Source organism: Castanea sativa, chromosome 5, assembly GCF_040712315.1.
Source record: "Castanea sativa cultivar Marrone di Chiusa Pesio chromosome 5, ASM4071231v1".
Classification (NCBI taxonomy): Eukaryota; Viridiplantae; Streptophyta; class Magnoliopsida; order Fagales; family Fagaceae; genus Castanea; species Castanea sativa.
In genome coordinates, this window is record NC_134017.1 from 9562273 (window position 1) to 9585689 (window position 23417).

The 23417-nt window shown below is 39.8% G+C and overlaps 1 protein-coding gene, 1 long non-coding RNA gene and 1 pseudogene across 2 annotated transcripts; all 3 read left to right on the plus strand.

Moving 5' to 3' along the window:
• Nucleotides 1-4737, plus strand: LOC142634693 (TMV resistance protein N-like; annotated as a pseudogene).
• A 364-nt stretch (nt 4738-5101) lies between these two features.
• On the plus strand, nt 5102-5950 carry LOC142636061 (uncharacterized). The gene is made up of 3 exons (XR_012844248.1): nt 5102-5195; nt 5442-5553; nt 5845-5950. It is a non-coding gene; the product is annotated as an uncharacterized LOC142636061 (long non-coding RNA).
• A 5229-nt stretch (nt 5951-11179) lies between these two features.
• Nucleotides 11180-14006, plus strand: LOC142634694 (uncharacterized). Its single transcript, XM_075808973.1, has 7 exons — nt 11180-11476; nt 11603-11794; nt 11899-12047; nt 12499-12610; nt 12701-12829; nt 12929-13048; nt 13611-14006. Exons 1-7 carry the CDS (start codon nt 11180-11182, stop codon nt 14004-14006), a joined length of 1395 nt encoding a protein of 464 aa, XP_075665088.1.
• Nucleotides 14007-23417: the final 9411 nt, after the last annotated feature.

Genomic DNA, 23417 nt, shown 5'->3' on the forward strand with positions numbered 1-23417 from the left:
ATGGCTTTAATTCCATTAGCTTCTTCTTCTTCTTTTTCTTCTTCCAAGAGACAGAAATACAATGTTTTTCTTAGTTTTAGAGGCGAGGACACCCGCACAAAATTTACAGACCATCTATATGCTAGTTTGATAAAAAAAGGCATATCAACTTTTAGGGACGATGAAAAACTCAAGCAAGGAACACTAATTGCCCCAGAGCTCTTGAAAGCAATAGAAGAATCAAAATTTGCTGTTGTTATTCTATCAAGAGATTACGCTTTTTCAAGGTGGTGCTTGATTGAACTAACAAAGATCGTTGAGTGCATAGAAAAGACGGGATTGGTAGTTCTACCTATTTTTCACTATGTGGATCCTAGTGATGTGAGGAATCATAGTGGGATTTTTGCAGAAGCCTTTGCTAAACATGAAGAGAGTTTCGAAGATAATATAGAAATTGTACAAACATGGAAAGCTGCTCTGACAAAGGTTGCTAATCTTGCTGGATGGGATTTAAAGAATAAGTAAGAAATTCTCTGAAATAATGTTATTTATGGTCAACTTGTTTTTTCCTGAATTTATTTATATATACTTTTTTTTTTTTACATGGCCACATGATGAGAGAGTACTGAAGTATTTATAGAAAAATTTAGTCTAACTCTATTATAATCCTAGTAGGACTAGATTCTTGTCATGCAAGTACATAATTACGCAGACTTGGGCCTTACAGCAAATTTGTCCCCAAATAGCTCTAAAATTGCCCTATAATACATCTAGTAATGAATTTCTTTTTCCCTTGTAAACTTTGGGAATTATAATCTCAAATTGGACTTTGGATGAACCTTTGCATACTTTGGCATGGTAGACCCTATATTACCCAATATGAGCAAAAGGCACGAACTTGGTAATCCTCATTCTACTAGTAACTCGTGGGGTCCTTAGCTTTTCTTTTTTATAAACTACTGGCCTACCTGTAGTCTTTTCATTCGAATTCCTACCTCCAATTTATAGTTCATGTTTCCTGCAAAATAGTCTTGATAAGAATGTAAAAATTTCCAAAGCAAGTGGTTAGCGAAAAGTAGAATTATATAGTTAATACTTCAATTGTTTAAATTTTTTTTTAATAAAAAATAAGGGTGCATGAAAATAGCAATCCTAGAAATGTACAACAGAGGACTAAATCTAATTAGGCACTCTCAAAGTGGCTGAACGAAGCTATGACTATGCTTATGTTGAATGTTTTGTATCTAAATGTGGCTATCTCTGCCTCATCAAAATTATTGTTTTGCTATTTTTTTTGCAGGCATGAATCAATAGTTATCCAAGAAATCACTGGATGGATATTTAGTGAGTTGTATAGTAAATTCTCAAGTGTTTCTAAGGACCTTGTTGGAATGGACTCCTATGTAAAGGAAATGTTGGATTCATACTTAGGCGGAGGGTTGGGTGGTGTTCGCTTTGTTGGGATATGCGGGATGGGTGGAATAGGCAAAACAACTCTTGCGCAGGAAATTTATAAAAGAATTTTTGGTAACTTTGAAGCTAGTAGCTTTATTGCTAATGTTAGAGAAGAAACTAAAAATCAAGGTCTAGTTTCTTTACAAAAACAACTTCTTTCTAAGATCCTCATGAAAAGTGAAATAAATATATGGAACGTTTGTGAAGGAATTGATATTATAAGGAATACACTATGTAATAAAAGGGTTTTTATTGTTCTTGATGATGTGGATAAAGAAGAACAATTTGGAGCATTAGCAGGAAAGCATGATTGGTTTGGTCCAGGAAGTAGAATCATTGTAACAAGCAGAGATAGCCATATATTGGTAAGATGTGGTGTGAATGATATATATATAGCTAAGGGGTTGAGTAATGATGATGCTTTGCAACTTTTTAGTTGGGGAGCTTTTCATAAACCTTATCTTGAAGAAAATTATGTGAATTTGTCTAAGGACTTTGTGAATTATGCTAAAGGCCTTCCTTTAGCTCTTAAAATTTTAGGTTCTTCATTGTTTGCTAAAAGAACGAATGAATGGAAAAGTGCTCTAGATAAACTAAAAGAAGAATCTAATAGAAACATTTTGGATATACTTCAAATAAGTTTTGATGAGCTAACAAATTCACAAAAAGGATTGTTTTTAGATATTGCATGTTTTTTCAAAGGAGAGAACAAAGATTTTATAAGAGATATACTGGAAAGTTTTGGCTATTATCCAGACTACAATATTGGTGTTCTTGTGGGCAAATCTCTCATAACCATTGATAACGGAAGAACTTTGTGGATGCATGATTTGCTACAAGATATGGGTCAATAAATAGTTCTTCGTGAATCTCCTAAAGAGCCTGGTAGACGTAGTAGGTTGTGGATTTATGAGGATGTCATTCATGTATTAAAGAATAATACTGTACGCTGACTAATATAAACTTGAACTTAAATAAGTACATATATTATCATTAAAAATTTTAAGATTTTACTAATTATTCTGATTTCATTGTTTTTGGTTATTAGGGAATAGAAGTAGTTGAAGGCATAATGCTAAACCTACCTATTCAAAAATAGGAACAATTGAGTGCTGAAGCTTTCTCAAAGATGAAGTTTTTGAGATTGCTTAAAATTGGTAATAAGGGACTTCTACAAAACTTCATAAATGGTATGCAACTTCCAAAACACAATTTTAGAGGTGCGGTGCAACTTCCACAAGGCCTCAGTTATCTACCTAATGAGTTGTGTGTTCTTGAATGGCATGGATATCATTTAAAATGCATACCAACCAATTTCCAACCAAACAAACTTGTTGAGTTGAGAATGCATTGTAGTGGGATCAAACAACTATGGAAAGGAAATATGGTAAGATTTTAGTTATGCAAATGTGCATTTTATTCCTTTTCATTAAGTCCTATCTTTATCTAATTATTTATTGGTTTATAATAGAATTTGGATGAGTTAAAACTCATGGACCTAAGTGGCTTTCAAAACTGGATTGAGATCCCGGACCTTAGTGGAGCCCCAAAGCTTAAGCAATTGATTCTTCGACATTGTGCAAGACTATATAAGATTCACTCATCTCTTGGAGATCTCAAACAACTAATTCAATTGGATCTGAATGGTTGCAAATGTCTCGAAAACCTTCCTCACAAGGTCAGCTTGGAAGCACTTGAAATTTTCGATCTTGGTGGTTGTTCGAGATTGAAGAAGTTTCCAAAAATTGTAGGAAATATGTCGTGTTTGTCAAAACTTTGTTTGAATGAGACAACTATAAGCGAACTACCATTCTCTGCGGAGTATTTAATTGGCCTTATTGAATTGGATCTAAGAAATTGCAAAAATCTTTTTAGTCTTTTGGATGCCTATTGCTGTTTAATATCTTTGAAGATTCTCATTTTATTTGGCTGTTCAAAACTTAAAGAAGTACCAGAGAATTTAGGGAATATTAAAGGTTTGGAGAAGCTAGACGTGAGTGGAACTGCAATAATAAGGCTACCTTCGTCTGTTGTTCACTTAAAAAATCTTAGGGTGCTATCTCTCCGTGAATGTGTGAGGCTGTCATCTAAATCGTCTAATATGCTTCTTAGTTTTCGTTTAATGCAGCCAAGAAGTAGTCCAAATCTCATGGGCATGTTACAAGGCTTATGTTCTTTAACCTATCTGGATCTACGCTATTGCAATCTTCAAACAATTCCTAGTGTTCTTGGGAGCTTGTCATCTTTAGAATTTTTAAATCTTAGGGGAAATAATTTTGTTTGCCTTCCTAAAAGTATCATTCTACTGTCTAATCTGGTACAACTTGTTTTGGCTGGTTGCACTCAACTTCAAATGTGTCCCAAGCTTCCATTAAGTATTAAATATATGGATGCAACAGGGTGTACCTCATTGGAAACATTACCATTAAGACCAGAATATGATTTTCAGCCGAATCTACTTCTTCTCAATTGCAACAAATTGATTAAGAATGAAGGCTATAGTGACCTGTTGTCAACAATGCTAAGACATTATAACATTAAGGTCTCTCTCTCTCTCTCTCTCTCTCTCTCATATGAAATAATTTTGTTTGTTTTAGAAAGTATCCTGATTCCATTGATTAAAAATGAAATAATTTTGTTTGCCTTCCTAAAAGTATCATGATTTGTTTGTTTCGGAAACGCTCTCAGACTATTTCATATCTCATATTTCTTGGAAGTGAAATTCCGAATTGGTTTGGGCACCAAAATGTGGGGAGTTCAGTGAATCTAGAAGTGCCTTCACATTTATTATTATGTAACAAATTTATGAGAATTGCTGTGTGTGCTGTTTTTAGATTTCGCCAGCATCGTCGTCCACTTTACCATCAAGAGCAGCAACTTGTATATCGTATTAGAATCAACGAACGTAACTATATTAAAATGGGGGGCATTTCAATATCTGAGGAATTTGGTAAGATTGAATCATATCAGATTTGTCTGCTATATATTCCCTATATACCCTTGAAAGAAGTATTGAATCGAGCAGATGCTTATGCATTCAGCCAAATTGAGGTAAGATTAGAAACTTTCAATGAATGCTTGGAGTTTACAAAATGTGGAGCCCATTTGGTATTTGAGTAAGACATTGAAGGTATAAAACAAAATAAGGTTGGGTTTAGCAGTTGCATAATCACTCCATATAAGGATCATGATTCAGTGAAAGATTTTGAAATTAAGGGAAGCTTGGATGACGAACCACCACATTTGAAGTGGATAGAACACCCTAATCTAATTGAAAATTGGATTGGGAATTTACGCACATAAAGGCCAAAGGTAAACTCTCTAATTGTAAGAAAGAGGAATCCAAAGTAACTTTAGGATGGGTTTGAATTGGGCTAAAACGCTCAGTTTCAACCTTTTTTTTTTTTTTGCTAGACGCGCACGTGTCACTATCCATTGGTCATGAACAGTGTTTTAGGCCAATGACCAGTAATTTTAGGCATGAACAATGTTTTTTACCCATTAAAAAATTATTTTACTACAGTATTTTTCAGTTTTAATTTTTAGTTTTCAGCTGTATCCAAACGGAACCTTATTATCATCATTTTATTATTATTGTTTTTGATAGAATAAAAAATTTGATGGCAGAGACGATCATACTACAGCCAGTAGCATGGGTTTTGGTGCTACCACTACACCGTCTTTGAGTGTCTCTGGGGTTGACGCTGATGGGGTGGAACTGGGTTTGGTGCTATTTCTGTTTGGCTACAAGGAAACTTGAGGTAAATATAATATCATTTTTATTATTTTTTTTCATTTAAACAATTTGATTTTAAAAATGAAGTTTTTTCTAGAACTCCTGGTGTGTTTGTGTGTGGCAAGTAAGCTCTCACTGAATATTATTGATTTCTATCAATGAAATATCATTAATTGTGTTATTGCCAATTAAAATAGTCCTTATTGTGTTTTACTATAAACAAAATTTTATTTATTTAGTAAAATTTGTTTTCTTTTCCACTCAATGTTAGATGGCAGAGACGATCGTACTACCATCTTTGAGCGTCTCTGGGGTTGATGCTGATGATGATAAAGTGGAACTGGGTTTGGTGCTATTTTTGTTTGGCTACAAGGAAACTTGAGGTAAATTTATGTAGAAATAGTAAAAAGCTTTTGAATTATATGGGCTGAAATAGTGGTTCCAGACTTATTTCTTGAGTTCTTAATTTTTTGGTTTCCCTTCAGAACATATAAATTTTTTTTCTTTATCCTATAATTTTCACAGAAACTTTTCAAACACATACGCACAGCTCAAGCAAGCCAGCTGTGTTTGGCTTTGCCGGTAATTTATTTCCTTTAAATAAAATGCATTTTTTTCCAAGAAAATAGGAGCTAATTGTGAGTTATGTTGTTTTGTATATATGTTTTCTGAAGGTACCAGTTGGAGCTATGCCAAAAAGCTTTGGAGGAGAATATTATTGTTTATTTGGGATCGCTGTACTGCTTATACACAAGTTGGGTCACTTGATAAGGAAGCCCCAGAAGAGCATATGCATATGCGTCATCCTTGCCCCTACTGTAGCTCTGTTTCAACAGGTGAGCTACTATCTATCATGTTGGTTTTGTAATTTGATGTTCCATTTTGGCTTGTATTTAAGTTTGAGATAATATTTATAGTTTACATGGATGGTACATTGCACAAAAATGAAGTGGTGTGCTCTCTGGCTTGGCTGAGGTTGTAGGTGTGTAGGCCGTGAGAAGGCAGTAGGGTCATTGTGTTTTAATGCTTATGTATGCAATTTCTCATTGTGATTCTAGATTTTAAAAAGGGGCTTTCTGAATCTCGGTGCTTCAAGTCCACCTTGGAAGGTAGTTTGGCATTTTATCAATAGAACCTTGATTATACTATGAACTCATGACCCCTTGAAATATATAAACAAAATCAAAATAGGGCTAGACTACCAAAAAATACAAAAGAATCAATTACTAGAACCAAGGATTCAATTCCTAGAAATTAACCAACCTTGAAAGCGCAAAAGTTTGGGCTTACTCTTTTAACAGCAAGGTGATATGTAGTGTTTTAGCAAGCAATAAAGGGTTGTGTGGCCTCTTTATTTGTTAATTGGGGTCTCATTTGTCAATTGATGATTGATAATAGCAAAATAAAAATGCAAAACTATAATTTTGATTTATGAGGCATGACCCAGTAGTACAAGAAGCTCTAATGAGGAATTTCACCTTGAGACACTGAGACAACCCACTGATGCCATTCTTAAAGATATGGGAAAACAAGTTTTAGAATAACCTCTCCACTACTTGCACAGTTGCCTTCAATACTGCTGTGCTCTTCCTTCTGTCATAAATTTCAATAAAATATCTCATTTATTTCTTATTCTCTTTGTGATTTGGTGAGTAATGACTTTTCCATAAAAACCTTTCATTCATATTAGCTCTGCCTCATTTAAAAAAAAAGAAAAAAAAATCCTTCTTTCTTAATTTTCATGTAAATCAAAATTTCCATAGTTAAATACTTTCCTACATGATATCTACTTTACCAATAAATTATTGGTAGGATGCGGATGTTGTGTTGAGAATTTAACCTAATTCCCATAACCTATGAGATGCAAAAATAAAGAGAAAAAAAAAACACACACACACACAAAGATTTATGTGATTTGGCAACATGCTTACATCCATGAAGTTGCTGCAATTTTCATAATGTCAAGGAGAAAAATACAGAGGTGGCTACAGTACAATGATGCAAGCACCCCTAATTCTGAAGCAACAAATATATACCGAAACAATGGGTCCAAAACAAGCCAAAAATGCTCTTGCTGGCCCAGGCCTATGCTCCATGAATTAAGCGATCCCCAACACTGTTGCAACATATTTCTATAGAAGGATCGACCACCAAACACAAACTTCAGGTAGGGCTGAAAAACGCCATCAGCTTATTAGCCCACTTGTTCAATGAAATTAACTTCTATATCTCTGGGTCTTTATATTTTAACATTTCCTTCCTTCTTCTTCTTCTTCTTTTTTTCATAAAAATCTATCCCCCAATTACTAACTTAACTTTTTTTTTTTTTTTTTGAAAAGGCGCTAACTTAACTTGTAGAGCCAAAAACATTTGTGTGGACTAAGTTCTACTAGTACTTTACAGAAGGCCACTAAATTAAAGAAATTTATATGAGAAGACATTTCCTTGATTGGTGAGACACATCTTGGTGAATCCGTATATGCTTTTAAGTCAAAGTCTTCGTTTAAAAATTTTCCATTAGATTTATGCATACTATTAAATATTATTACCAACTTTATTTCATCCTCAGCAACCTATCATAACCTCTGAAGAACTAGCTAGTCTCACCAAAAATCCATGGAAATGCTTCACTTCCATAAGAGTCTTTTCAAACTCTGCCATTTCTTACCTCTCTATTTCTCTTCACTTCTACTTCTTTCATCAGCTTACACTGTTCCTGACAAGTACTTAATCAACTGTGGAGCAAGCTCCAACACCACCGTCAACGGTCAGGTCTTTGTTAACCATAATTTCTAACAAGTGGCAAAAACAATAATAAATCCACACACACAAAAAAAAGTCAAATAAAGAGAGAGAAAGAGTGAGTAATCATTTTTTTTTTGTAGGAAGAACATGGAATAAATAGGAGAGAGGCGCATATGAAGTAATAGAAAATTTATTGAAAAGAATATAGGGAGAAGAAGAGTAAAAAAATGGAGATGAAGAGTTTAAGGAAGAGTAATGATAAGGTGAAGAATTATGGGGGAAAATAAGAGTTAATAAAGGGGGAAATGATTTGAAGAATGATGGGGAGAAAAAAAAACCAAGAAACCAAATTAATTTCTAAATATGATTATTATATATTTGTACGGGATACGAGTTCGGGCCCATTGAACTTCGGGCCATGGCCCCATGGCACGACGCACGATCTCAGGCCGTTGGGCCTTAGACCTTGATCCGAACACATCTTCGGGCTCAATTAGAGCCCAAATACCAGAATAGGCCCGTCTCCCTCTCTCTAAACGTGTAAGAGGTGAGTTCATGTTGATCACGTTACACCTTAATTAGGAAGTGCGCATGCCGAGAATGCCTTCCGTTCTCAGTTGCCAGGAATTGCCTTAGGAAACGTCGCAGCAGAACAGTCTTTAGAAAGAGGGAACCAATTCCAATGCCATTACCACATTCCCAACAAGACATCCACTTAGAGACGATGGAATTGGACCCCCCATTCGCACTAGTAAGATCTGGAAGTAATCATAACACCTCCACTTATTTGAGGCTATAAATATGAGGATAGAGTGAGAAGTAGGGGTTGGCAACTCTGGGGAGAAAAGAGAGGGTAGGGGGATTACTATCAGTAGTGAAGAGAGCAGCTCAAGGACGGAAAATGAAGGAGTTCATGGAAACTGGTATACAACTGGGTCTCAAAGTAAGGGACTACCCATAATAGGAAACTCAAAACCCACTATACAAATAAGTTGTGAGCCCAAATATAGGTTGAGGTTGTTAAAGATCTATTAGGTGCGCACAATTGGCGCCATTTGTGGGAATCTCCTACATAGTCGTGGTTCTACAGAGACTCACATTGGGAAAATGCCTAGAGGTCAGTCAGGAAGCTACGCTGAAAGTGGCTCTGGGAGATCTTCTCGGGGATCTACTTGGAAAGAAAGAAGGCGAAAGAGGCATGAAAATAAGGAGCATGAGCAGGAGGAAGAGCAGTTCGACCTTAGAGAAGGTTCATATTAAACACACTGGAGAATATCAGGCACTTCGGGGCGTGAGCGCTTTGACGAGAGAGACATGGAGCTTGAAAACTTATGTAGGTTGGTAAGAGATTTGGAGTTAGAAGCAAGAGGTAGGCGTTGGAGAAGAGACCACAAGGAGCGTGAGGAAGCGTCGGCTAGCGTGGGATGTTGGTATGGAGCAGGCTCCCACCAATTTGGTTCCCATCAACATCGGGATCATTCACGGGAGTATGCAGACCAGGACTCAATTTCCCCAGAGGAGCAGCGACCCCAAAATGCTACTATGGATGCTATGAGCCGAGCATTACGCATAGCTGCTCGTTCGTTGTACTCGGGGGACATTGAACAAGCCCCCATGCCGAGTAGATTTGCACGGCCTCCGTTTAATTCTTATGACGAAAAAACGGACCCGGTAGAGCACGTAAGCCATTATATTCAGATGATTTCCTTACATACTCATAACGATGCACTAATGCGTAAGGTATTTCCCTCGAGTCTTGGGCCTACCGCCTTGAGGTGGTTCAATGGATTAAGGAAAGGCTCAATTCACAGTTTTGCCAAGCTAATTCAAGAGTTTAGTGTCCAATTCATGACATGAAGCCGAGTTTCGCAGCCTGTGGACGCAATACTATCAATGAAAATGGGGGCAGGAAAAACCCTCTGTAGCTACGCTAACCGATATTAGGAGTTGTACAACGAGATTGGTGGAGGCAACGAAAAAATTGCAGCGAGTACCATTCGGTTGGGATTGCTCGAGGATTCTGAACTACAAGACTTGTTGACAAGGAGACCACCCGAGGATATGAGGCAGTTGATGAGGCGCATTGAAGAATACAAGAGGTTAGAGGATAACTGACAGCAGAATAAGGGCAAAGCTCCGATCATGAGTCAGCCTCGGCAAGGGGGTTTTCAATCAAGGCCCCGAAGGGATTTAAGGATTCGGGAGCCTGTCGCATAGGTAGAGGAAGTGAACGTGATGTTTAAGGAGCCGGTGCACAGAATTGTAGATTGAATAAAAAATGAGCCATACTTCCGGTGGCTGAACAAGATGGGGGTGACCTGTCGAGGAGAAATCAACTTGTAATGTACTTACCATAAAGACAAGGGGCATACCACCGAGCAATGTAGGGTGTTGAAAGATCATTTAGAGCAGCTGGTGAAAGCGGGGTATTTGAAAGAGTTTGTGGTAGACCAGAGGAATCAGGATGTCGGGCAAGGAACTCGACCTCGGGGAAACCCTCTCCCATCCCCATTGGGAGTGATAGAGGTCATTCATACATCTTCAAGGGGTATCGTGGTGTCTAGAAGGAGAGGGGTATTGACTGTGGTGCCGGCCTAAGGTTGCCTGGGCAAGCAACCCTCTGAGAAGAAGTTGAAGCTCACTCGGGAACCCATTTCCTTCAATAACAATGATCTGGAAGGAACGATCTAGCTGCACGACGATGCATTGGTAGTCACTACCCGGATAAATGGCTTTATAGTGAAGAGGGTATTGATAGATTAAGGGAGTGGTGCTGAAGTGATGTATCCCGACCTATTCAAGGGGCTTGCGTTGAGGAACGAGGATCTCTCTAAGTACGACACACCCCAGGTGGAGTTTGATGGTCAAATGGTGATCCTAGAAGGGTAGATTTCACTTCCTATAAACATGGAGGGCAAGGAAGTAATGGCGACATTCGTAGTAGTCGCCTTATTTTCACTGTATACGACAATTCTTGGAAGGCCATGGATTCACACAATAGGGACAGTTCCATCCACCCTACATGTGAAGGTCAAATTCCACACCGTGCAAGGTATTGCAATAGTGAAGGGAAACTAGCAAGTGGCCAGGCAGTGCTTGATGGCTGTTGTTAACTGGGAGATCAAATAGAAGGAACCAGCTGAAAAGGTTCCTTTATAGAAATTACAGGAACCCTAAGAGGATTTGGGAGCTTATGGTGCCAAGGACCTAATAAAGGTAAGGATACTGTTGGACGATGATAAGAGTTTCCAGATAGGAGCAAGCATGAAAGACGAAGATAAGGTAGAGATGTTGTTGCTTCTTGTACAGAATGTGGACGTGTTTGCTTGGAGCCCATATGAGGTGCCCGGGGTGAACCTCGAGTTCATAGTTCACAAGCTTAACGTGGACCCATTGTACCTTCCCAATAAGCAAAAGTCGAGGAGATCGGCCAAGGAGCATGTCGAAGCTGTTAGGCAAAAGGTCAAGAGATTGAAGGAGGCTAGGGCAATAAAGGAGATTTTCTTCCCGAGGTGGCTTGTGAATACTGTGGTGGTAAAAAAGAAGAGCAGCAAATGGAGAGTTTGTGTTGACTTTACTGACTTGAACCGAGCATGCCCAAAGGATCGCTTCCCCATGTCGAAGATTGATCAGCTAGTGGATGCCACTTACGGGCACCCGAGAATGAGCTTTTTGGACACTTTCTAGGGTTATCATCAGATTTCCCTAGTTGCTGATGATCAGAAGAAGACGACATTCATTTCCCCTGATGCCAATTACCATTATATTGTGATGTCTTTTGGGGTAAAGAATGCTGAAGCCACTTATCAACGGATGACGACGAGAATATTCAGAGATAAGATTGGGCATACAGTTAAGGTGTACATTGACGATATGGTGGTAAAAAACAAATGGGAGGCACAACATATTGATGATCTCAAAGAGGTGTTCAAAGTACTCTGACGACATAAGATGTGCCTCAATGCTGACAAGTGCGCTTTCAGAGGGGGGCTGGCAAGTTCTTAGGGTATTTGATCACTAACAGAGGAATAGAAGTCAACCTCGATCAGATTGAAGCCGTGAAGCGCCTCAGGCTGTCAAATAATCCAAAGGAAGTCCAAGTATTGACCGGCATGTTAGCTGCACTTAACTGGTTTATTTCAAAGTTTGCAGACCAGTGCCGTCCATTTTACTAGCTTTTGAAGAAGTGGAAGGGATTCCAATGGAATGACAAGTGTGAAAAGACTTTTCAGGATTTGAGGAATATTTGGTGCGAGCCCCCATGTTTACAGCCCCAGAGGTTGGCGAGGACTTATACATGTATCTCTCGATGTCTAAGCATTCCATGAGTGCTACTGAGAGATCAAGGTGTGCAACAGCCAATATATTATATCAGTAAAACCTTGGTTGATGCCGAGACGAGGTATTTGCCTCTGGAGAAGTTGGTATTGGCACTAGTTCATGCTACAAGGAAGTTACCCCATTATTTTTAAGCTCATACCGTCTATGTACTGACCGAGTATCCTCTACAATTGTTGTTGAAGAGATTTGATCATAGGCAGAATAGCTAAGTGGGGAACTTGGTTGCGCTCTTTTGACACCAGGTACAGACCTAGTAGTAAGGTGATAGGTCAGGTTCTCGTCGACTTTTTCGCAGAGTTTTCCCCGAGAGGGGAGATAGAGATGGTCTATCACGTAGAAGTCCTCCCGTGGAAGGTATTTGTGGACGGCGCGTCCAATGCATCAGGACTCAGGGTTGGAATTGTAGTTATCACCCCTGAAGGGATAAAATTGGAGTACTCTTAGAGGCTAGGATTTAGGGCTTCTAACAACAAAGCTCAGTATGAAGCCCTACTTGCTGGATTAAGGGTTGTTTTAGACCTAGGTGCAAGGAAAGTAGAGGTTTACTCAGATTCTCGATTAGTGGTAAATCAGGTATAGGAAAGCTTTGAGGCCAAGGATCCCCCGATGATGCAATACTTACGATTGGTAAAGCAAACTATGGACTGCTTTCTGAGTGTGAGAGTGATTCAGGTGGCTAAAGGACAATACCGGTACGCTGATTCTTTGGCCACATTGGCATCATCATTAATCGAGGAGGTACCCCGATTAATCAAGGTGGAGCTAGTAGCCGAACCGAGTATTAACGCAGGGGTAGGTGTTTCATTGATAACAATAGCTGGACCGTGTTGGATAGATCCAATCATTGCTTCTTAGCCGAGGATCGAGTGCTAGCTGATGAAAAGGAAGTAGAAAAAGTACACTAGGCAGCTGCTTGGCATTGGTTATCAGCCAATCATAAGCTGACCGAGCTACATGAGGGAGTGTGCGGCATCCACGTGGGGGGACGTTCGTTAGCCCACCAAGTGATGACTCAGGGGTTTTGGTGGCCGCGTATGCAAAAGGATGCTATCAAGTATGCACGGAAGTGTGAGAAATGTCAGAAGCACGCCCCGATGATCCACCAGCCGGCGGGGAGCCTAAATCCTATTAGTATCCCGTGGCCCTTTGCGTAGTGGGGGCTAGATATTGTTGGTCCATTCCCTCCCATAGGAAATCAAAGGTTTGTTTTAGTGGTCGTGGACTATTTCACCAAGTGGGTAGAGGTTGAAGGTGGGCAAACATCCGAGATGTGGATGTTAAGAAGTTTGTATAGAGAAACATAGTAACAAGGTTCGGGATACCAGAGTCTCTCGTATCAGATAATTGGTTGCAGTTTGATAGCAAAGCTTTCCGTGAGTTTTGTAGCAACTTCGGTATCGGGAACAGGTACTCTACCTCGGCATATCCGCAAAGTAATGGCCAAGTTAAGGCCACCAATAAAGCCATTGTGAATGGTTTAAAGAAAAGGTTGGAGGGTGCTAAGGGTAGGTGGGCCAAAGAATTGCCCAATGTTCTGTGCGCATATCGGACAACCCCGAAGAGATCCACAGGAGAGACTCTGTTTTCTCTAACATATGGAGTGGAAGCAATCATACCAGCAAAGATAAATTTGTGCAGTACTTGGGTTTCTGGATTCTCCCCAGCCAAGAACGTAGAATTAATGGTGAGACAGTTGATCTTGCTGGAAGAGCACCAGGAGTCGGTGACCATACGGCTAGCAAAATATTAGCAAAAGCTTGCTCGGAGATACAATAGAGACGTAAGGAAAAGGGAGTTTAGCGCTAGAGATTTGGTACTTCGGAAGGTAGTAGGGAACACCCGAGATGTCAATGGAGGGAAGTTAGGACTAACCTAGGAGGGACCATATGGAGTAATTGCCATTGCTAGCGTGGGGGCGTACTATTTGGAAGACTTGGACAAAAGACCACTTCTCCGACCATGGAATGCTCACAATTTAAAGAAATTTTACCATTGACTACCAGTGTGTAGGAGTATGGGTTGAGTATAACGTTGTATGTATGAAGTATTAAGTAATACGAGGGTGATGTTTATTCATGCAGGTGTATTTGTACCTATAGTTCCATTGTTGTTAACTCATTAACCCCAGTCAACAAACGCAGTGAGAGCTAATACTATTTATTCTAACGGCAGAAACCTGTTTCTCAGTTCAATCCTAATCACTAAGCAGGTGGAAAACTTATATCAAATCATTCTAAGGATGGAAACTTGTTTCTCGGTTCAATTCTAATCACTGAGTAGGTGGAAACCTTATATCAAATTATTCTAAGGATAGAAACCTATTTCTCAGTTCAATCCTAATCACCGAATAGGTGGAAATCTTATATCGAATCATTCTAAAGACAGAAACCTGTTTCTTGGTTCGATCCTAATCACCGAGCAGGTGGAAACCTTATATCGAATTATTTTAAGGACAGAAACCTGTTTCTTAGTTCGATCCTAATCACTGAGCAAGTGGAAACCTTATATCGAATCATTCTAAGGGCTGAAACCTGCTCCCAGTTCAATCCTAATCACCAAGAAGGTGGAAACCTTATAATTAATATACTTAACAATAAAAATTCTGTTCATGGCTAGGCCCAATCGTTAAATGGATGAGAATCGAGCACCTAGTTTCCTTAAGAATGAAAGCCTAGCATTCATTTTCATGTATCAACCTTAATCTTCGTTGCCAAATGGACGCGAACTTGGTGCTCATTTTTCCTAGATAAAGCTAACCTCTTTCAGTCCGGCCCTGGTCACTGAATAGATAAAAGTTATAGCCTATCTTTTCGAAGGTAGGTGAAAGAGTAGTCTTTATCACCGGTCAGAGACAAGCCTTGATTAGGTTACCCGGTCATTAGGAGTGGAAAGGGAAAGCATGCTAAAAAAGAAAAAATATAGTGACATAAATAATAATAGTAACTTAGTGACAATGTGATAAACAATCATAAATATAGCTAAAGTAAGTGTTCGGCCAACATGTCCGAGTGACCAATCAAACAAAGCAAACAAACAAAATTTAACCATTGTTCTGTCACCACAACCCGATGACTATAGGCAAACCAAGCAAGTAAAAGGAAAATTTAAACGCAAGAAAAGTAAAAGGACAAGGGCAGGCTAAAACTCAAATATCAAATTGGAGGATCAACGGGCGAGAGCTCGACTCCGACCTCGGCCGGTCATTTAGGGGCGTCCTAGGTTGGCTGATTGGCGGGGAGTGGCTGAGCCTGTGCATCCTCGGCGACGATGAGATTTTTGTTGACCTTGAGATCAACCATCTCTATGTAAGTGTCAATCGCGCGCACTAGCTCCCTCATGCTGGGGGTATCCTCTTCGTCCGCAGCACCGGCTTGACTCTAAACGAGGGGAGGAGGAGCTGGATATGGAATTTGCTCAGGATTCCTCAGTGGGGAATCCTCGGCTACTCCCATTACTTGTAGGGCTGCTAACCACACCTCCCCGAACCCATGATGTTGGGCTTGATGGACAATAGACTCCACAGAGTTTTTCAGCATTCATGAAGCCTTCATTATACTACTTCTCCTCACAGGCTTCAATGGCCACTTTAAGGTCAGTGATCTCGTCGGCTTGTGCCAAATTTAGGCTTTCTGCCTTCGCCAATTTGAACTCCGTGCCCCTCAGCTTAACCTTCATTTCTGTCAATTTATTCTCCGCCTTCAACTGGGCTTTCTTGGCAAATTACACCTTCTTCTTGGTGACTTCAGCAAGTTTGCCCTTTTCCTTTGTTGTGGCAGCCGCAACGTCTTTTAAGGCCTTCTCCCGATCGGTATCTACGACAGCCTCTTTTAACCTCTCGTCAATGACGTAGGTCAACTGCGCGGCTTGATGACGCAACAATGATAAGATGACAAGTGTGAAGGCAAAGGGAATACACATGCATTATAGCAGATGGAAAAGGACAGGACAGTAAGTTACCACCTATGGTATGCCATTGCAGCCGCCAAACCAATGGCTCGTCAGTCCCGTCCGAAAAGAAGTGAAAATCCTCGGGCAATAGGAGGCCTCGCACTAAGTTCTAGGTGACCTGCCCCCTTTTGCCTTGTGCCCATGTCCTTACGTTGGCAAACACCAACAAAGGCTCATCACCAAGTCTGAAGGCAGTCTGCCAACCCACCTCGGGTTGGGAAGAGGATGCCACATCGGTCCCGACTTGGGCAGTGGGTTGAGAACCACCAGTCGGCTCCCAGATCGTGATCCCGCTAGATACCTGAGGAGGGGTCCTCACGGGAGCATCACTTGAAACCCTAGGTGGTTGTTCGGCGATGTGCTGCCTTTTTCTAATACGGCCAGTAGGAGGGGGAGGAGTCTAATCCCTGCCTTGGGGATGTTGTGGCTGACCCGCAGGGTGGGTGCCGGGCAAAAACCAGTCAATGGTCATTGTTCGCTTTTTCACCATCTCTTTGCCTTGACCGGCCTCCGCTTCCGAAGAATTAACCAACTCAGCTACTTGAATCGGGGCTTCAGGCTCCTCAACAGGTATGTGGGCTCTACGGCTTTGAGATATAATATCAGCCGAGGCGTCCTTTATTGATGCAAGAGAATTCGTAGCAGTGTACCGGGTAGGCCTATTCGTTGATCTACCAACACCGACTGAAACCAGTCTAATCGCATCAATCCGCCCCCTTCAGAGCTCCGCTGATGGTTTTTAGCATGGTGGTCGATGACATCTTTTTAACTTCGACATCTAACCGGTGCGGCCGTTGGCACCGAGATGTGCACACCGCCGAGAACCGAACCGCACTGAGTATGTTTAATATATATATATATATATATATATATATTTTAATTGAGATGTGCTCTCAGTTTCTCATGCCGTGGCCCATGAGATGTGCTCTCAGTTTCTCATGCCGTGGCCATGCTCTATTAAAAAATATATGGTGTACTGAGCACGTCGAGCTCAGTCTCTCAGTTTTTTTTTTCTTTGGTTTGTGATGATGACTAACCTACGTGCGAAGTCAAAAGAATTAAGCCCATCAATAAATAAAAATTGTTAGCGTGTGTCATTCTTAAAGTTTGAATAGTCTCACTCAGGTCTTGTCTAATTGTCTTGCATTTAAACAAAAAATAAAAAACAAAAAACAAAAAACAAAAAACAAAAAACAAAAAAAAAAAGAAAAACAATGTCGTATTTGGTTAGTGTAAGTCACTGTATAAGTTTTTTTTTTCTTATTTACTCAGCCACACACGTACCCAGTTGTCTAACGCTCTAACTTGTCTCTTTCTCTCTATTTTTATACTTTTGCTCTCAGTATTTCAAACTCCACTCACTCCATCACTTAGCTCAGTCAGACTTAGATAGTTGGTTTGTAATGGGTTTTAACATTTGGGTTTGTAATGGGTTTTGAATATTTTGATATTTAGATTTTATCTAAGTTTTGATTTGTTGTTTGAATCCTTGAGTTTTCTGGGTTTGATTTTGGTTTTAGAATTTAGATATCTCTTCCTTTCTATATGTGTGATAGACAGGTGGACACTGACCACTACACTGACTGAAACCACCACCGAGGATGCTGGAGAACCGTTCCTTAGGAGCGGCAGTGGCTTGGGTTTTTAGGAAACTGAAGATTCCAGTGCGGTGTAGAAACGGCCACAAAAATCGGCTGCACCGCACCGTGTACAGCCCTAGTACCAGGGGCCGAGGTCTCTAACTTCACCTACCATTAGAGAGGGGGGGAGCAAGTTGGCGTGCCGTACGTCTATGTACGACAACATGGGGCTATCCACTAATAGGGCCTGGCTGAAGTTCTGCCATGTAGTGTACAGCGGATTGAAGCCGAGAATCATGTGAGATGCACGGAGTTATCCGTCCAAGTGCACAAATATTTCCAATCTGAGTACAAAGTTGAGGTCTCTCACATGCACAACTCTAAGGTTGGGTTTGAACCTTTTGCTCTCTGCACCAATGCAACACGAAAACTGGTTAATATATGTATAAGTAAAGTAAGCAAAGAAAAAATCTCAGGTCTAAGGCAAATAAAAGTGCTCGGTACCGACCAACATCTCGTGGGGAAAGTGGGCAGGGGAGCTCATTGGCAAACCAATTGCCGCTCACCCAAACGAATTCTCTCCGTTGAATTTCTGTTGGAGTCGGGAAGGTATGATATGAGCCATACTCATACATCCCTAGCTTTTAAATAATAATCGGACCTACTGTTATGACATAAACCATACATGAAGTTTATGTCGTGGTGGTTTAGTTGCAACCCATATAGTTGGTTCAACCTATTTACACAACTTACAATTTGGAAAAAATTGGGAGGAAGTTGGTTGGGGCACAATCTGTAAAATCTAAGGGCACCGAGTATGAGAGGGTCAACGGGAAACCTAACCCCACCCTCTAAAATGGCCATCAAAGGAAAAAAAAAAAATACTACATTTGGGTTAGAACGTCGCTAGAGAGCAATATCGCCCTCGTGACAGTAGGCGATGTCAACATCTCTAGGAACGTCATAGGCTACTCTAAAGTTAGCCAAGGCCACCTCAGACGCAAGAAGGTGTGATTATCCCATTCCTAAACTCTAGAGTGAAGAAAAATTGAAAGAAGAGGAAAGGGTAAAGAAAACTTACTTTAGGCTCTAGGAAATGATGATCTGGAATGGAGTATTAACGCACGGGATGATTATGCCCGACAGAGAGGAAGTTAAAGGAGAGAGGATGCAAAGAGTAAAATGAAAAATCTGGAGATACTATTTATAAGGCCAGAGCATTTAATGAACAAGAAGGCGGGAAAGTCATTCTGGCTTCTTTTCGTAACCCTCCACACGAGCTGGCACAAATCACGAACTGTCGGGTTATGGAAGCGGTGAGATGTGACAGTCTAACAGGGCGCCCCTTTTGAGAAAATATTGATGGTCATCTAGTTAGTTTAATAATTGGCGGTTGGGATCCCCGAAGGATCACTAGCGCCAACCGGATTGTCCTTGGTTCCTCCTTGGTAGCCGGGCATGAATCGAGGAGAGGCTATTGTATGGGATACGAATTCGGGCCCATTGTACTTCGAGCCATGGCCCCATGGTACGATGCACAATCTCAGGCCGTTGGGCCTTAGACCTTGATTCGAACACATCTTCAGGCCCAATTAGAGCCTAAATACTAGAATAGGCCAGTCTCCCTCTCTCTAAACGTGTCAGAGGTGAGCTCCTGCCAATCACATTACACCTTAATCAGGAAGTGTGCATGTCGAGAATGCATACGCAAATTCTTATTGGATCTTGGTTGTTCTTAACAGCAATGGCTATTCATTTAAGTCTTCGGGTAACACCACTAGATCTTCAACAAGGTAGAAATTCTCGTATTCTGTATGTACATGTTCCTGTGGCTCGGATGAGTATTCTTGTTTATATCACTATGGCTATAAACACTTTCTTCTTCCTATTAACAAAACACCCCTTTTTTCTTCTCTCTTCCAAAATCGGTATAGAAATAGGTGTTGTTTTACGTTGTTTACCTTAGTTACTAGGGAGTTTCGGGGAAGACCTATGTGGGGCACCTTTTGTGTGTGGGATGCTCGTTTAACCTCCGTATTCATCTCGTTTCTGAATACGGAATTGCCTTAGGAAACGTCGCTGCTAAATAGTCTTTTGAAAGTGGGAACCAGTTCCAATGCCATTATCACAATTCCCAACAGAATATCCACTTAGAGACGATGGAATTGGACCCCCCATTCGCACTAGTAAGATCTGAAAGTAATCATAACACCTCCACTTATCTGAGGCTATAAATAGGAGGATAGAGTGAGAAGTGGAGGTTGGCAACTCTGGGGAGAAAAGAGAGGGCAAGGGGGATTGGTATCAGTGGTGAGGAGAGCAGCTAGAGAAGGAAAATAGAGGATTTCGTGGAAACTAGTATACAACTGGGTCTTAAAGCAAAGGACTTCTCACAGTAGGAAACTCAAAGCCCATTATATAAATAAGTTGTGAGCCCAAATATAGGTTGAGGCTATTAAAGCTCTATTGGGTGTGCACAATTTTGTATAGATATTATTATTTCTTTATCTTTAATTTTACAAATAACAAATAATTATTAGGAATGAGTGATGTGGCTAATGACATGGGGTAATATGAATTCACACCATTTTCAATCATTAATTTTTATCCTATAATTCTTTTTTTTTTTTTTTTGGTGTTAAAAGGAGCTTGCGTTAAAAACTAACTAGCCATAGTGGCCAAAGTAGTAGTAGAAAGTCTACCATAATATAGACCATCTACATCCGAATTTACATAGGAAATAATAAGAGTAGAAGGGGGAAAATCAAACACAACAAAATCCTCTTGGAAAGAGCATCCCCTTCTAGCCAAAGAGTCAACACGCTTATTTGCTTCTTTAAAAACATGCTCCACTTTGACTTGGTAAAACCTGCTTAGTAATGACCTGCAATCATTTAGAATAGAGGATAAGGACCTATTAGCCACAATGTTAGAGTGAAGCAGATCCACAATTGTTTTTGCATCAAGTTCAACTTCAATATTTTGGATGCCTAGTTGGGAAGCTAGGATTAGCTCGTCCTTGAGTGCCTAGAATTCAGCTATAATACTCGTGACATGCCCAATGGATCTTGAGAAGCCCTTGACCCTATTGCTCAAGCTGTCCCTAATGAGGTCTCCCCCAACCTCCTCTTCTTGGGTTGCTGAGAGAAGCACCGTCAGCATTGAGTTTTAGCCAGCCCATTGGTGGTTTTGACCATCTAACAGGAATTGCCACCATACGCTTCTGGTCTTTTATCTTTCCAACGCAAAAAAAGTATTCCAAGGCTTAATTAATACACGGGTTGTGGAGATTATAGTCTAGGGGAATATTCACATCCTCTTTAATCTCTCTATTTTTATAAATTATTGATCTAAAATATCGAATATTCTCGCTCTAAAATACAATTGAGATTGTATCTCATCTATATTATAAAAATAAAAATAGAAGTCATTGATGTCTTCACATAATCCTATTATTTACATTTAGAAAAATTGCACTCTAAAATACAACTTAAATTGACTAAACTTGATTAAACCATATAGTGCCTGTCAGATGTATCCTATCCACCAATCCTGGCTTATATAAGTGGTAGTAGCAAAAAGAATGTAGTGGATGACAAATTATACATCTACTTTTGAAGTGGCATTATGCGGTGAAGTGGTTTGACTAAAATGTTATTTCCCATTCAAAACACTTGCCCTCTCTGCATCCCTTTCCCTGTACAACACAATTACCGGTGCAGCAATGGTACCTAAATCAGCCTTCAACCCAATTTGTAGTGGTTAATTCTGTTAATATGTGAAAGGAAACTCATCAATCGGCATACACCGATTCTGATACACAGCCTATGCTGTCAAGTGTTGTTGAAGATCTAGGTGTTCTCTCATGATCTCCAAAAAATTAAAAAATCGAGGATGTTCCAAATACTAACTAGGCTGCTGATGTTAATTTCTGGCGTCAAATAAGTTACATAAAATATGAAAAATTTACAAACTTGCTCCAACGGTAGTTAACCAAGTATTTATGATTTTTTTTTTTAATTTTGTACTAATTTAATAATTAAAAATATTGTCAATTAAGTGGTAGCATTTAAAAAGGGTTATGGTTGGTGGCTTGGTGCACACTATTTGTTCCACACATGACACAACTGAAATCCAGACTTCAAAATACGATTTCAGTTCAAAAACTGAATTATGTGTAAACATTGTCCTTTCTTAAATCTCATATATAAATATACAATTGGGTTTGGGAGCTCGTTCATGGGTTCCATCCTCATCCTCCTCTTTTCAATTAAGGTGACAAAAAATACTTGGGCTTTAGTACTTTACTTTTATATATGCTTTAATCTAATTGGACCTGATAATTTTGGAACTGGTTCAATGTTTCTTTCCTTTTTCCACCATATTCTTGGCAAGAAGTCGAGCAACCGAGCTTGCAAGTTGCAACCGTAGAGCCCACAGGAGTAAATGCTTACCTATTTTCTTCCAAATGCAAAAGAACATTTGTTGACTCTTTCAAACTGTTCAAAAGTTTTAGGACACTGGTATAAGTATTTTACTATTTTGGAGCCCACTGATTCTATAAAAGGAATAATATGGTATCTGAAAAATCGAAATTATCCTGCTGCATGTGCACACAGTAATTGAAAATAATTGGTTTTTTTTGGTATATTTGTTTTTTTTGAGAGAGTTTAAATTTTTAAATAACATTACAAATAATTTTATATATTTTTTACACGTATTTTTTAAAAAAAATTGAAAGACAGTATTTTAAACATGAGAGGTGCTACGTCCACAACATTTTTACAACAAATCATAGGTGGTTAGTTGTTATTGGTTCAAATTTGAATCTAACACTAAGATTACTTTTTTGCCCCAACAATAACAACCTGTAACATCCTGCCACCTATAATTTATTGTAAAAATATTGTAAAAATGTTGTGAACATATCATTTCTCTTTAAACATACATATCAATTCACTTTTAAATTAGACTTTTCCTATTTAAAAATTTTCGTGGTCCACAATTCAATTCCAAAAGTCCACGGGGTAAAATAGTAAAATAGGCATAACTTTCTAACTATATAGTTAGTTGTTACGGTTTGCAAACTATATCTTTTACTAGCATCTCAAGTCTAAGAGGCTCGATTTTGGGCTTAAAAATCGAGTTTTTAAGGGTCGATTTTTATGGTCACGTGGCGTCTAGTTGGAAATCAAGAATTAGAAACTCGATTTATGTCCTATATCTATCCCTCTTTCCTTCTTATTTTTTCCATCTGCGTTTCACTCCGGTCTTTCTTCCATTTTTTGCTTCTTTCTTCTCATTGCTTCTTTCTTCTCACTGCTTCTTTCTTCCTCGTCCTCTACACGCCCAGCCGCCGCCGACCCACGCAGACCCAGGCCGGCGAGCCCAGGTCGCGCGACCCAGGCCGGCGCGCCTCAGGTCGCGCGACCCAGGCCGGCGCGCCCAGGTCGCGCGTCCCAGGCCGGTGAGACCCAGGCAGCCGTGGATCTGGGGCAATGGTTTTTTTTTTTTTTTGTGCGTGCTGGGTTCTGTTCAGTCTTGATCTTCACATGGTGGTGGATGAATTTTGATGGCTTTTTGGATTTTGATGGCTGTAGATTTCAGATGGCAAAAGACTTGGATTTTTTTTA

What these genes read in the sequence shown, in the direction of transcription:
- LOC142634694 (XM_075808973.1), top strand. Translation starts at nt 11,180, where the DNA reads ATGAAAGACGAAGATAAGGTAGAGATGTTGTTGCTTCTTGTACAGAAT. An exon ending in TGTACATTGACGATATGGTG is followed by an intron (nt 11,795 to 11,898) that starts GTAAAAAACAAA and finishes GTGCGCTTTCAG; the next exon opens with AGGGGGGCTGGCAAGTTCTT. An exon ending in AACCGAGTATTAACGCAGGG is followed by an intron (nt 13,049 to 13,610) that starts GTAGGTGTTTCA and finishes AATTGGTTGCAG; the next exon opens with TTTGATAGCAAAGCTTTCCG.